We start from the raw sequence: 15,292 nt of genomic DNA, 5'->3' as shown, positions 1-15,292 counted from the left end.
CTCTTCATTCTCACCAGAAAAAACAAAAGCACAGCACCCAGTTTGCATCCACCTCATACCAGTTTGCATACCGCCTCATATCGCACCGATAACAACACTGAGCCACTCAGGTTTGAGTCCTGGCTCTGCCACTTTCTACCTGCGCAACCTGGAACAAGTAACTTAACCTCTCTCCACACCTTGGTTCTCTCACCTGAAAAATGGGAATGATTATAATAGTACTCGTAGAGTTGTTATGGAGATTAAATTAGATAATTCAGTACTAGGCACCGAAAAGGGGTTTTGTTTTGTTTTGAGATGAAGTCTCACTCTATTGCCCAGGCTGAAGTATGGTGGCATGATCACGGCTCATTGCAACCTCCGCCTCCTGAGTTCAAGTGATTCTTGTGCCTCCCAAGTAGCTGGAACTACAGGCGCCTGCCATCACACCCAGCTAATTTTTGTATTTTTAGTGGAGATGGGGTTTCACCATGTTGGCCAGGCTGGTTACGAACCCCTGACCTCAGGTGATCTGCCCGCCTCAGCCTCCCAAAGTGCTGGGATTACAGGCGTAAGCCACCACGCCCAGCCTGTTTTCTTACCTTTTTTTTTTTTTTTTTTTTTAAGAGACAAGGTCTTGCTCTATTGCCCAGGCTGGGGTACAGTGACATGATCACAGCTCACTGCAGCCTCAACTTCCTAGGCTCAAGCGATCCTCCTGTGTCAGCCTCCTGAGTAGCTAGGATTACAGGTATGTGCCACTATGCCCAGCTACAAAAAGTATTCTGTAAGTGTTAACTATAATTATCAGTATCTCATGTAACTGCTGGCTTGCAACAACTCCAAGACTTAGATACTATTATCTACCAAGAAATACAGCTTAGAGAGGTCAAGTCCCTTGCCTGGGGACACAGAGCTAAAATAAGTGGCCAAGCCAGGATTAATTCCAAACACAGGCTCTTATCTACTGTGCTGTAACTGCCTTCCTTAGATGGACAGAATTTTCTGAAGCAGCTCAGAATCAAAAGGGCCCAGAAACACACAGATTGACAGAATGTCAGAGCTGGAAGATCTGTCCAGTCCCTTCTTCCTTAAATGGGGTACTGAGGCCCTGAGAAAAGATGTGGCTGAATGCCTGAAGTAGCCTTGTGAGTTACAGGTGGAGAATATAGGTCCTGGCTCTCAGACCGAGGACATCTCTAGGCTGCTTCATGCACAACCCTTTGGGATTGACCTGTATCCTCCACCTTTGCCCCTTCTCCAGCATCCCCGACATTCTGCCATATAAGTATTATCTCTCTTTGCAACCACAGTCTGGACCCATCTATCTGCCAAGGGCTGAGCTTACTGGATCTTTGGGCCCAGCATCTTGGGAAGAGTGTCTCCTGAGGTTCTGATCTTCCTGCTGAAGCTTGTCCCCTGTAACCCCCAGGCTTTTTTGAGATGCAGAAGTTTCAAGGAGCTAAAGTCTTGTAGAGGATATGACTTGATCTGGAATTCCTTAAATCTTTCCATAGGAGAGTATTCTGTTAGAGAAAGCACAGGAAAAGATACTTATGGATCTTTGCATATATGACGGTTATGGTGGTAGTAGTTGAAGCTTATCACAGGAACCTGGATGGTCTAGCACATGCGGAAATGTATTTTTTTTTTTTTTTTTTGAGACGGAGTCTTGCTCTGTCGCCCAGGCTGGAGTGCAGTGGCCGGATATCGGCTCACTGCAAGCTCCGCCTCCCGGGTTCACACCATTCTCCTGCCTCAGCCTCCCGAGTAGCTGGGACTATAGGCGCCTGCCACCTCGCCCGGCTAGTTTTTTGTATTTTTTAGTAGAGACGGGGTTTCACCATGTTAGCCAAGATGGTCTCGATCTCCTGACCTTGTCATCTCAGGACTCCCAAAGTGCTGGGATTACAGGCTTGAGCCACCGTGCCCAGCTGGAAATTTTTTTTAAAAAAAAGAAAGATAAAACACTGTGGCCTCCATGCAATGTCCCTGGGTGGCAGGCCCTGTGCTAGAGCCTTTACATCCATTACATCTGGAGAAGGGTGATTAACATACTTTAAGAGATAAGATGAACAGCAGAGAGCTCAAGTCACCCAGAGAAAGGTTAAAGCTTGGATTTGAACTCAGGTCTCTTGGATTCAAAGCTCATATCATTCCATTAACAGACCATATTTATCCTGGCATTCAAACTGGGCTTTCAAATTGGGGCAGGGTCAGCAATAAAAGATAAATGCATGACTGGTCATGGAACCTTAGACAAGTCATATAATCATTACAGCCCTCATAGAACTATTGTAAGAATTATAGGCTAGGCATGGTAGTTCACGTTTGTAATCCCAGCACTTTGGGAGGCCGAAGTAGATGATCACTTGAGCCCAGGAGTTCAAGAGCAGCCTAGGCAACATGGCAAGACTTCATCCCTACAAAAAATTAAAGAATTAGCCAGGCATGCTGGTGCACACCTGTAGCCCTAGCTACTGGGGACACTGAGATGGAAGGATTGCGTGAGCCCAGGAAGTTGAGGCTGTAGTGAGCTGTGTTCACGACACTGTGTTCCAATCTGGGCAACAGTAAGACTTTGCCTCAAAAAAAAAGAATTGCAGATAAAGAATGTGATATGCCTAACACAGTGCCAGCATATAATAGGCCCTCCATGAGAGTTATTTTAAAAGATCACCAAGAGCCAGTTGCAGTGGTGCACACCTGAGTTCTAGCTACTCAGGAGGCTGAGGTAGGAGGATTGCTTGAACCTAGGAGCTCAAGTTCAGCCTGGACAACATAGAAAGACCTAATCTCTTAAAATAAAATAAAATAAAACTCAAAGGAAATATAATTCAGAAATAAAAAGGAGTAAACTACTCAGCATGCTAAGTAAAAGAAGCCAGATACAAGAGTCCATACTGTATGATCTCATTTATATGAAACCATAGGAAGACAAATCTAACCCATAATGACAGAAAACAAATCAGTGGTTGCCTAGGGCAGGGGTGAGGGGTAGAGATTGACTGGGAGGGGGCACAAGGGGACTTTTTGGGGTGATGGAAATGTTCTATAACTTGACTGTAGAGGTATAAATTTGTCATGGAACTATGGCTGGGTGCAGTGGCTCACGCCACTGTAATCCCATGCTTTGGAAGGCCAAGGCTGGAGGATCGCTTGAGCTCAGGAGTTTGAGACCAGTCTGGGCAACATGGCAAAGCCCCGTCTCTATAAAACATACAAAAATTAGCAGGGTGTGGTGGCACATGCCTGAAGTCCCAGCTACTCAAGAGGCTGAGGTGGGAGGATTACTTGAGCCTGGGAGGTCAAGGTTGTACTGAGCTGTGTTCATGCCACTGCACTCCAGACTGGGTGACAAAGTGAAACCTTGTTTCAAAAAGAATTTTTTTCTAATTTGTCATTTAACTACACACGTAAAATATGTGTACTCTATTATATAAAAATTATATATCAATAACATTGATTAAAAAAGAGATCGCCAGCCGGGTGTGGTGGCACATGCCTATAATTGCAGCACTTCGGGAGGCCAAGGTGGGCAGATCACGAGGTCAGGAGTTTGAGACCAGCCTGGCCAACATGGTGAAATCCCATCTCTACTAAAGATACAAAAAATTAGCTGGGCATGGTGGCGCATGCCTGTAATCCCAGCTACTTGAGAGGCTGAGGCAAGAGAATTGCTTGAACACGGGAGGCAGAGGTTGCAGTGAGCCAAGATCGTGCCATTGCACTCCAGCCTGGGTGACAGGGCAAGACTGTATCTCAAAAAAAAAAGCAAAAAAAAAAAGATCTCCAGTATGAGAATCAACTCTTCAAATTAATGTTTGTTTGTTTTGTTTTTGTTTTTTTGTTTTTGAGATGGAGTCTTGCTCTGTTGCCCAGGCTGGAGTGCAGTGGCTCGATCTCGGCTCACTGCAAGCTCCACCTCCCAGGTTCACACCATTCTCCTGGCTCAGCCTCCCAAATAGCTGGGACAACAGGTACCCGCCACCATGCCTGGCTAATTTTTTTGTATTTCTAGTAAAGACAGGGTTTCATGGTGTTAGCTAGGATGATCTCAACCTCCTGACCTTGTGATCCATCTACCTTGGCCTCCCAAAGTGCTGGGATTACAGGCGTGAGCCACCATGCCTGGCCCCTCAAATTAATGTTAATGGGAATAAATCCAAATTCCACAAGGAGTAGATCTGGCTTAACAAAACACATAAAAAGCCCTGAGAATGATCTTTCGGAAAGTCACTTCAACAATATCTATCAACGTTTTAAATGTGCATAGCCAGTATGCACCGGATTAACTATTTCAGGGGTCCCCAGTCCCCTGGCCATGGACTGGTACAGGTCCATGGCCTGTTAGGAATGAGGCTGCACAGCAGGAGATGAGTGGCGGGTGCATGAGCATTACCACCTGAGCTCCACCTCCTATCAGATCAGTGGCGGCATTAGAGTCTCATAGGAGCACAAACCCTATTGAGAACTGTGCATGAGAGGGATCTAGGTTGTGTGCTCCATCTAATGCCTGATGATCAGAGGTGGAACAGTTTCATCCCAAAACCGTCACCACCTGCCCCCATCTGTGAAAAAATTGTCTTCCACGAAACTAGTCTCTGGTGCCAAAAAGGTTGGGGACTGCTGAACTATTTGATCCAGTAATTCTCAGAATTTGTCTAACATGTTTCCTTGCACACAGATGCAAAGATAAACACACCAGGAAATTTGCCACAGTAGGGTAAACATTTGAAAAAGAATTCAAAATATCTGTAAAAGGTAATTAAATTAATTATGATATATGCATATAATACAATAAAACTCAACTATTAAAAACACAGATCTAGACTTCTGCTTTTGCTTCCAGCCAAGATGGAATAACAGGGACTAAATTTTCTCTTCTACTTGAAAATATTGGACAACATTTATGAAAAAAATTGTTTTAAAGACATTGAAAGATGGGTGTGGTGGCTCACACCTGTAATCTCAGCACTTTGGGAGGGTGAGGTAGGAGGATCCCTTGAGGCCAGGAGTTCAACACCAGCCTAAGCAACACGGTGAGACACTATCTCTACAAAAAAAATGAAAAATTAGGTGGGCGTGGTGGCTCGCACTTATAGTTGCAGCTACTCAGGAGAGGCAGGAGGACTGCCTGAGCCCAGGAGGTCAGGGCTGCAATTAGCTATGATTGGGTCACTGCACTCCAGCCTAGGTGACAGAGTGAGACCCTGTCTCAAAAAAAAAAAAAAAAAAAAAGACATTGAACATCAGGCAATAAAGGACAATCATCCACACAAGACAGAAAACAAATGAGGTGAGCACTACTACTGCCTCAGCTTGCTGCCTAAAGATTTTCTGGGCCATGGGGTAGGGAGGGGAAATTCAGATGGAGCCGAGCAATCTCCTTGAATTGATGAGACAGAAGACACAGGGGAGGACAAGGCAGCTAGAGTCCACAGAGCAGGGAACCAGAGAGAAGAGAGCTGCATAAAGACAGAACTCCAAAGATCTACAGAGAGTTTCCCTTGAAGTTCAGCTGAGAGTGTAATGGGAAACTACCAGTGGTAGGCAGTCTCTGAGATGGCTGCCAGTGACCCCCACCTCCTACCAGTCACACACTTGTGTAATACCCTCCCATTAAGTGTAGGTTGGGCTCACTTATAATAGGATACAGCAGAGGTGATGAGATTTTATTTCTGAGATTAGGTTATAAAAAGACTGTGGCTTCCATCTTGGGCATGTTCTCTGTTGCTCTCTCTCATTCTTGGAGAAGCAAGCTACCATGTCATGAAACAGCCCTGTAGAGACACCCATGAGGCCAGACACTTGGCCAATAGCCATGTGAGTTAGCTTGGAAGTTGGTCCCTCCCAGAGGAGCCTTCAGATGAAACCACAACCCTGGCTGACAATGGCAACCTCAAGAGATTTTTTTTTTCTTTTCTTGAGACGGAGTCTCACTCTGTCACCCAGGCTGAAGTGCAGTGGCACAGTCTCCACTCACTGCAAGCTCCGCCTCCCAGGTTCATGTCATTCTCCTGCCTTAGCCTCCTGAGTAAAGACCTAATTTTTTTGTATTTTTAGTAGAGCCAGGGTTTCACAGTGTCAGCCAGGGTGGTCTTGATCTCCTGACCTTGTGATCCACCCACCTTGGCCTCCCAAAGTGCTGGGATTACAGGTGTGAGCCACCACGCCTGGCCTTTTTTTTTTCTTTTTTTTTTTTTAAGATGGAGTCCTGCTATGTTTTCCAAGCTGGTCTTGAATTCCTGGACTCAAATGATCCTCCTGCCTCAGCCTCCCAAGTAGCTGGGTCATAAGAGATCTTGAGTCAGAAGCACCAAACTAAGCTATGCCCAAATTTCTGACTCACAGAAATTGGGAGAAGTAAATGTTTGTTATTTTAAGTTGCTAAGTTTTGGGGCAATTTATTACATAGTATACTACTCAAGGCTGGGGAAAGAATCACCCCAAATGATTAGAGGGATAAATCATCAGAGCTCAAACAGGACCAGAAATAGTCCTGTTCCCAATAACTAGAATAGAAAACCTCTCAAGTCATGGGGCATTCTGAAATACACAAAATGGTTTTACTTCATGAATGGGAGAAAATTAGCTCTAGATTAAACACTGTTCTGACCCCGCATAACAAATTTAAAAGCTAGTCTTGAAAAGATCAAAATACTTCCAAGTGACTACATCTCAAAGTTCAGAAATATTTACAGGAATAACAAATATGCAGTACCCAAAATCCACATTTTCTTTTTTTTTTGAGATGGAGTCTCGCTCTGTCGCCCAGGCTGAGTGCAGTGGCCGGATCTCAGCTCACTGCAAGCTCCGCCTCCGGGTTTACGCTATTCTCCTGCCTCAGCCTCCCGAGTAGCTGGGACTACAGGCACCCGCCACCTCGTCCGGCTAGCTTTTTGTATTTTTTAGTAGAGACGGGGTTTCATCGTGTTAGCCAGGATGGTCTCGATCTCCTGACCTCGTGATCCGCCCGTCTCGGCCTCCCAAAGTGCTGGGATTACAGGCTTGAGCCACTGCGCCCGGCCCCAAATCCACATTTTCTAGCATCTTATTAAAAAATCATGAAGGATGCAAAGAAATAGGAAAAAATAAACCATATGAAGAGGAAAAAAATGAATTGAAACTGACACAGAAGTGACACATATGATGGAATTAGTACATAAGGGCATTGGAACAGCTATTATAATTATATTCCAAGGAAAAAATATTGTGTATATTAAGTAGAGTTGTGGAAATTATAAAAAGACCCAAATCAAACTTTGAGATATAAAAACTAAAATGTCAAAAATGAAAAGTACACTACGTGGGATTAACAGCAGATTAGACAATGCAGAAGGAGGATTAGAAAACTTGAAGACATAGCAATAGAAACTATCCAAAATGTCACAAGGAAAAAAAAAAGAATTAAAAAAAATGAACAGAACATCAGTGAGCTGTGAAACACAGCAATCCAATACACATGTAGCAATCCAATATACATGTAATTGGAGTTCTCAAAGTGGAGGAGAGGGAAAGACAAATAACTTTTTTGAAAACATAATGGTCAAAATATTCCAAATCTGATTTAAAAAATACAAACCCAGGACTCCAAGAAACTAAATGAACCTCAAGCACAGAAACATGACAAAAATTATACCAAGGCACAACATAATCAAATTGCTTAAAACTATTGATAAAAAAAATTCAAAATCAGCCAAACCAAAAAGGTACACTGTGTACAGAAAATATATACAAGTTTATACAAAGAGGTCATACAAAAATAAAAATGTTGGCCAGGTGCGGTGGCTCATGCCTGTAATCCCAGCACTTTGGGAAGCCAAGACAGGTGGATCACTTGAGGTCAGGAGTTTGAGACCAGCCTGGCCAACATGGTGAAACCCCATCTCTACTAAAAATACAAAAATTAGCTAGGTGTGGTGGCGGGCACCTATAATCCCAGCTACTCGTGAGGCTGAGGTACAAGAATCACTTGAACCTGGGAGGCGGAGGTTGCAGCTAGCCAAGGTCATGCCATTGTACTCCAGCCTGGGCGACAAGAGCAAGACTTAATCTCAGAAACAAACAACGACAACAAATACAAAAATTAGCCAAGTATGGTAGCACATGCCTCTAGTCCAGCTATTCAGGAGGCTGAGGCAGGATAATCGCTTGAACCGGGGAGGTAGAGGTTGCAGTGAGCCGAGATCACACTATTGCACTCTAGCCTGTGTAACAGAGTGAGACTCTGTCTCAAAACATAAATAAATAAATAAATAAATATGTTAACGGACTTCTTATTGAAAACAATGCAAGCCAGAAAATGTCTCAAATAAATAAAAATGTGAACAGACTTGTTGAAAACAATGTAAGCCAAAAAACAGGCTTTAATGCAACATCTTTAAACTAGTGAAAGAAAAAAAAACCTGTCAACCTAGAATTTTATATCCAGCAAAAATTTCTTTCAAGAATGAAGATAAAATAGTTTTCAGACATGGAAAAGCTGAAATAATTCACTAACAGACGTGAAATACAAGAAATGTTAAAGGAAGTACTTCAGGCAGAAGGAAATGCTATGAGGTAGAAATCTGGATCTATACAAAGGAACAAAGAACATCAGAAATAGTAACTATGTAAGTTAATGTAAGAGTCTTTTCTTATTATTTTTTAAATATACTTAAAAGACACTTGTTTAAGCTGGGTGCAGTGGCTGACGCCTGTAATCCCAGCCCTTAGGGAGGCTGAGGCGGGTGGATCACCTGAGGTCAGGAGTTCAAGACCAGCCTGGCCAACGTACATAGTGAAACCATGTCTCTACTAAAAATACAAAAAATTAGCTGGGCATGGTGGCAGGCACCTGTAATCCCAGCCACTAGGGAGGTTGAGGCAGGAGAATCACTTGAACCCAGGAGGTGGAGGTTGCAGTGAGCCGAGATCGTGCCATTGCACTCCAGCCTCGGCAACAGGAGCAAAACTCCATCTCAAAAAAAAAAAAAAAAAGATACTTGTTTAAAGCAAAAGTAATAACCATGTATGGTAAGGTTTTTAATATACAAGAAAGTAGAATATATCACAATAGCATAATATCTAGGAGGAGAAAATGGAAATATATTGTTGTAAGGTTCTGATTCTATACATGAAGTGGTATAATATCACTTAAAGGTAGACTGTGATAAGTTAAAAGTATATACAATGATCATAAAGCAACCGTGAAAATAAACAAACAGTTAATAAGCCAACAAAGAAAATAAGATTGAATTATACAAAATACATAATCCAAAAGGCAAGGAAAAACAATAAAAAGGGAATAGGTGTGACAAATAGAAAAAAAAATAGCAAGATGGTAGAGTTAAATCCAAACATAATCAATATTAACATTAAATGTCAATGATTTAGACATCTCAGTAAAAAGGCAGATTGTCAGAATTTTTTTAAGCGAGACCCAACGATATGCTTGCTGCCTTTAAGAAATTCACTTTTACATATAAAGACAAAAATAGGTTAATCACAAAAGGATGGAAAAGATATACCAAACTAATACTAACCAAAAGGAAGCTACATTAAATCAAAAGAAGTGGCTGAATTTATATCAGAAAAAGTAGGTTTTAGAGCAAAGAATATTACCAGGGATAAATAAATTCATTTCATAATGATTAAGAGTTCAATCCCAAACATCTATGCATATAATAAAAGAGCTTCAAAATATATGAGGCAAAAAAGACAGAAATACAAGGAGAAAAATGTATCTATAATTACGGCTGGAAATTTTAACAACTCTATTAAGAATTTTTTTTTTTTTTTTTGTGAGATAGAGTCTTGCTCTGTCACTCAGACTGGAGTGCAGTGGTGTGATCTTGGCTTACTGCAACTTCTGTCTCCGGGGTTCAAGCAATTCTCCTGCCTCAGCTTCCCAAGTAGCTGGGACCACAGGCATGTGCCACCATGCCCAGCTAATTTTTGTATTATTTTAGTAGAGACGGGGTTTCACTATATGTTGGCCAGGCTGGTCTTGAACTCCTGACCTCAGGTGATCTGCCCGCCTCAGCCTCCCAAAGTGCTGGGATTATATGTGTGAGCCACCATGCCGGCCTCTGTTAACAATTAATAGAGCAAGTAGACAGAAAGTTATAAGGGTACAGATGACTTGACCAATACTATCAACCAACTTCACCTACTTAACATTCATAGAACACTGCACCCAGAAACAGCAAGTTTTTTTCAAATGCAAAGGAAACATTTACCAAGACAGACTACATTCTGGACCATAAAACAAGTTTTAACACATTTCAGAGGATTCAAATCATATAAAGTATGTTATCTTAGAATTCAATAACAGAGGCCAGGCACGGTGGCTCACGCCTATAATCCTAGCACTTTGGGAGGCCGAGGCAGGTAGATCACCAGAGGTCAGGAGTTCAAGCCCAGCCTGGCCAACATGCTGAAACCCCGTCTCTACTAAAAATACAAAAATTAGCCGGGTTTGGTGCCACGTGCTTGTAATCCCAGGTACTCGGGAGGCTGAGACAGGAGAATTGCTTGAACCCGGGGGGTGGAGCATGAAGTGAGCCAAGACTGCACCACTGCACTCCAGCCTGGGTGACAGAGTGAGACTCCCTCTCAAAAACAAGAAAAGAAAAAGATAAAAGAAATCAATAACAGAAAGATAGCTGGATAATCCCCCAAATGTTTGGAAACTAAACACTCTTCTAAATAGTCCATGGGTCAAAGAAGAAATCAAAAGAGAAATTTAAAGGTATTTTGAGCTGAGTAACATTGAAAATACAACATATCAAAATTTGTGGGATGCAGCTTTTTCTCTGATGGATTGACAGTGGAAGAGTGACAAACAAGAATTGACGTGAGAAGAAACATTTACTGAGTACTTACAAGGCCTCATGCATACATCGTCTCACTCTGCCTTCCTAGTAGCCTGTGTGGTAATGATAACAAACATCTGCGGCTGGGCACGGTGGTTCAAGCCTGTAATCCCAGCACTTTGGGAGGCCGAGGCGGGTGGATCACAAGGTCAGCAGATCGAGACCATCCCGGCTAACATGGTGAAACCCCGTCTCTACTAAAAATACAAAAAACTAGCCGGGCGAGGTGGCGGGCGCCTGTAGTCCCAGCTACTCCGGAGGCTGAGGCAGGAGAATGGTGTAAACCCGGGAGGCGGAGCTTGCAGTGAGCTGAGATCCGGCCACTGCACTCCAGCCTGGGCAACAGAGCCAGACTCCGTCTCAAAAAAAAAAAAAAAAAAAAAAAAGAATATTATTCAGCCATAAAACAGAATGAAGAAATGATATCTGCTACGACATAAATGGACCTTGAAAACACGGTGCTCAGTGAAGGAAGTCAGACACAAAAAGCCACATAATGTATGATGCTATTTATATGAAAAGTCCATCATAGGCAAATCCAGAGACAGAATAAGTAAATTTTAAAAAGCAGAAGAGAGCTGGGTGAAAAAACAGGTGGGGGATATGTGAGGCAAGGAGTTGATGGTCATGTGGGAGAACCTGAAAAGCAAAAGGGAAAAGGCTCAAAAAAAAAAAAAAAAAGGGCTGGAAAGGAGGGCAGGGCCTTGCAGACCAGGTTTCCACCACTGGTAGAAGAAAGGCGCAGATGAGATACGCTGTTAGGCTGGCTGGCTCTAGATTTCTAAGGCTCTATGGGCTGGGAACTGGAAACAGGACGGGCCCAGGCGCCCCCTGCTGTAAGACGGGCCAGGCAGCTTACCCCTCAGGTGGGTCTTCAGAGGCCTGTCATCTATCAGCTCCAGGTGCTGCCAGATCCATCTGTGGTAGGAAGGGGAGGCCCCAAGGTCCAACAGCCGCAGGACTTCACAGCTGCCCTGAACATAGCAAGAGACACAGCAAAAGGGTTAACCCCTAAGGCTCCAGGCAGGCCAGGCTTTGAAGAAAATCTCTCTGAATTGCATCTTATCCCATTTTATTTGCTTAATGCAAGCGGTTTCAGGATTTTTGTTTGTTTGTTTTTGTTTTGAGATGGAGTCTCACTTTGTCACCCAAGCTGGAATACAATGGGGCAACCTCGGCCCACTGCAACCTCTGCCTCCTGAGTTCAAGTGATTCTCCTGCCTCAGCCTCCTGAGTAGCTGGGATTATAGACATGTGCCACCACGCCTGGCTAATTTTTGTATTTTTAGTAGATATAGGGTTTCACCATGTTGGCCAGGCTGGTCTCGAACTCCTGACCTCAAGCGACCCACCTGCCTCGACCTCCCAAAGTGCTGGGATTACAGGTGTGAGCCACCACGCCCAGTCTAGTTCGTTCGTTCGTTCGTTCGTTCGTTCGTTTGTTCGTTCCTTCCTTCCTTCCTTCTTCTTTCTTTCTTTTTAATGAAAATGTTATTTACGCACCATAAGAAGTTCAAGTAACTGAAGAAGCATAAGAACTAAATATAAGCCAGGCACAGTGGCTCACGGCCTGTAATCCCAGCACTTTGGGAGGCTGAAGTGGGAATATCACTTGAGCCCAGGAGTTCAGGCTGAAGTGGGAATATCACTTGAGCCCAGGAGTTCAAGACCAGCCTGGCCAACATGGCAAAAACACAAACTTATTTTGTCTCTACTAAAAATACAAAAATTAATCTGGCGCGGTGGCTCACACCTGTAATCCTAGCACTTTGGGAGGCTGAGGCAGGCGGATCACCTGAGGTCGGGAGGTCGAGACCAGCCTGACCAACATGGAAAAACCCTGTCTCTACTAAAACTAAAAAATTGCTGGGTGTGGTGGATCACGCCTGTAATCCCAGCACTTTGGGAGGCCGAGGCGGGCGGATCACCTGAGGTAGGGAGTTCGAGACCAGCCTGACCAACATGGAGAAAACCCCTCCCTACTAAACACACAAAATTAGCTGGGTGCGGTGGTGCATGCCTGTAATCCCAGCTACTAGGGAGGATGAGGCAGGAGAATCGCTTGAACCCAGGAGGCGGAGGTTGCAGTGAGCCAAGATCGCACCATTGCACTGCAGCCTGGGCAACAAGAGCGAAACTCCGTCTCAAAAAAAAAAAAAAGAAAAATGCAAAATACAAAATTAGCCAAGCATGGTGGCGCATGCCTGTAGTCCCAGCTACTCAGGAGGCTGAGGCAGGAGAATTGAATCGCTTGAACCCAGGAGGCGGAGGTGGCTGTGAGCCAAGATCACGCCATTGCACTCCAGCCTGGGCAATAAGAGCGAAACTCTGTCTCACAAAAAAAAAAAAAAAAAAAAAATTAGCTGTTTTAGCTGGGCATGGTGGTGCATGCCTGTAGTCCCAGTTACAGGAGTTCTCTGTACTATTCTTATAATTTTTCTATGAATTTAAAATTATTCCAAAATTAAAAGTTTAAAAATATTCAAACCAGATCAGAAAAACACAGAGATAAAAACTACATTAACCCTGACACCCAGAAATAACTAGTAGTAACATATTAGTGAATATTATTTCAAACTTTTCTCTATGAACATATAAGATGTATATCTACAATTTTTCATCAATGAATTCATTTACGTAAAACTGACTCTTGTAACTTTTTTAGAAACTCAATAATATATCAAAGACCTCTTTCATGCCAAACAATATGGTTCTACAGTATCATGTTTAATGGTTACATATTATTCTATGCACACCATAGTTTATAAAACTAAAAATAACAAATATTCAGTTGAGCAAAAGAAGTCAGACACAAAGAATACACACTGTATTATTCCATTTATACGAAGTTCAAAAACATGCAAAAGTAACCTGTGGTGACATAAGTCGTAACAGTGCTAAGCTTTGTGGGGGGATTTTCTCTAGGACGGTGCACAAGAGAGCCTTGTGGAGTAGTGGAAATGTTTTTTATCTTGATTTGGGTAATGATCACACATGTGTATACATATATAAAAATTTATGAAGCTGTAAAGTTTAGATTTGAAATCTTTACTGCATACTTTTTGTTTTTATTTTTATTTTATTTGTTTATTTATTTATTTATTTATTTATTTATTTATTTATTTATTTATTCATTCATTTTTTGAGACGGAGTCTCGCTCTGCCGCCCAGGCTGGAGTGCATGGCCAGATCTCAGCTCACTGCAAGCTCCGCCTCCCGGGTTTACGCCATTCTCCCGTCTCAGCCTCCCGGGTAGCTGGGACTACAGGCGCCCGCCACCTCGCCCGGCTAGTTTTTTGTATTTTTTAGTAGAGACGGGGTTTCCTCGTGTTAGCCAGGATGGTCTCGATCTCCTGACCTCGTGATCCGCCCGCCTCGGCCTCCCAAAGTGCTGGGATTACAGGCTTGAGCCACCGCGCCCGGCCTGTTTGTTTTTTTAGATACAGGGGAACTGCAGGTGCCAGAGAAACAACATGTACCCGGTTTCCTCAAGTATTTAGTGGGTCTTTAATTGCATCTATGGAGAGAACAGTTTCACTATGTGTCCCCCAATGATAAACTGTTAGAAATGCATTGATAGTGGGCATTAAGTTTTCGATGCCATCAGGAAATCTTCTCTAGCTTTCTGAGGTCCCAAGGGTGTCCAGCCACCCGCAGCTGATTTCGCCCTCTAGTGGCAATGTGAGTAAACTACAGGAGTCGGGACAGCTTGGTCTCTCAGAGATGAACACTCAAAACGCTGGCCAGGCAGGAAAAAAAAGAGAAAAGAGCAGTCCTTTAGAGGGGGCTGGTGCTTTTCATTTCCAGCTAGGGTTGGGGGGCGGGGGAGGGGGTGCTGTACCAAAATATGGCTTGGAGTTGCCTGATCCTCTGAATTCTCAAAAGCCAGAAATCAGAATTTTTATGTAAAATCTTCACATTGATGATTAAATCAGATTTTAATAAAACACTGTAAGGAACAAACCAGACTCATCTTCTGGCCAAGAGCTCCCGACCTTGCTGTCCTTTAATGACTTCCACATTATTTTTCTCAGAATGAAGTCTCAGCACCCCTGCATTAGAATCTCCTACAGCACTTACTCAAATGCGGATTCCAGAGTTAATGAATCAATCTCTGGGGTGAGACAGCAATCTGCCTTTTTAAAAAGCACCCTACATGTTTGTATGCTTACAAAAATTTGAGAATTCCTCCCTTAGGAAGCACCCTACATGTTCGTATGCTTACCAAAATTTAAAAATTCCTCCCTTAGGTCAGGGCTTCTCCTACAACAGTGTGCCTTGGAATCATCTCGAAGCCCTGTTAAAATGCAGATCACTGAGCCCCTCCTCTAGAGTTTTGGATTGAGTAACTCTTGGGTGGGCCTGAGAATCTGCATTTTGAAATGAGTTCCCCGCCAGGCGCAGTGGCTCACGCCTGTAATCCCAGCACTTTGGGAGGCCGAGGCAGGCGGAAT

At 43.3% G+C, this 15,292-nt stretch overlaps 1 protein-coding gene across 2 annotated transcripts in view; it reads right to left on the bottom strand.

The window, feature by feature from the left end:
• CNBD2 (cyclic nucleotide binding domain containing 2) overlaps positions 1–15,292 on the bottom strand; it is a 74,311-nt gene that overhangs the window by 18,275 nt on the left and 40,744 nt on the right. For both annotated transcript variants that reach the window (XM_023220554.2, XM_023220555.1), the window contains 2 exons: positions 11,698–11,812; positions 1,328–1,505 (listed from right to left, as the gene is read on the bottom strand). In XM_023220554.2, coding sequence (XP_023076322.1) covers positions 1,328–1,505; positions 11,698–11,812 — 293 coding nt within the window. The remainder of the gene's footprint in view (positions 1–1,327; positions 1,506–11,697; positions 11,813–15,292) is intronic.

The sequence above is a fragment of the Piliocolobus tephrosceles genome, chromosome 20 (assembly GCF_002776525.5).
Source record: "Piliocolobus tephrosceles isolate RC106 chromosome 20, ASM277652v3, whole genome shotgun sequence".
NCBI classification, from domain to species: domain Eukaryota; kingdom Metazoa; phylum Chordata; class Mammalia; order Primates; family Cercopithecidae; genus Piliocolobus; species Piliocolobus tephrosceles.
The sequence above is the reverse complement of the archived record's forward strand: the minus strand, read 5'-3'. Positions and strand labels throughout refer to the sequence as shown.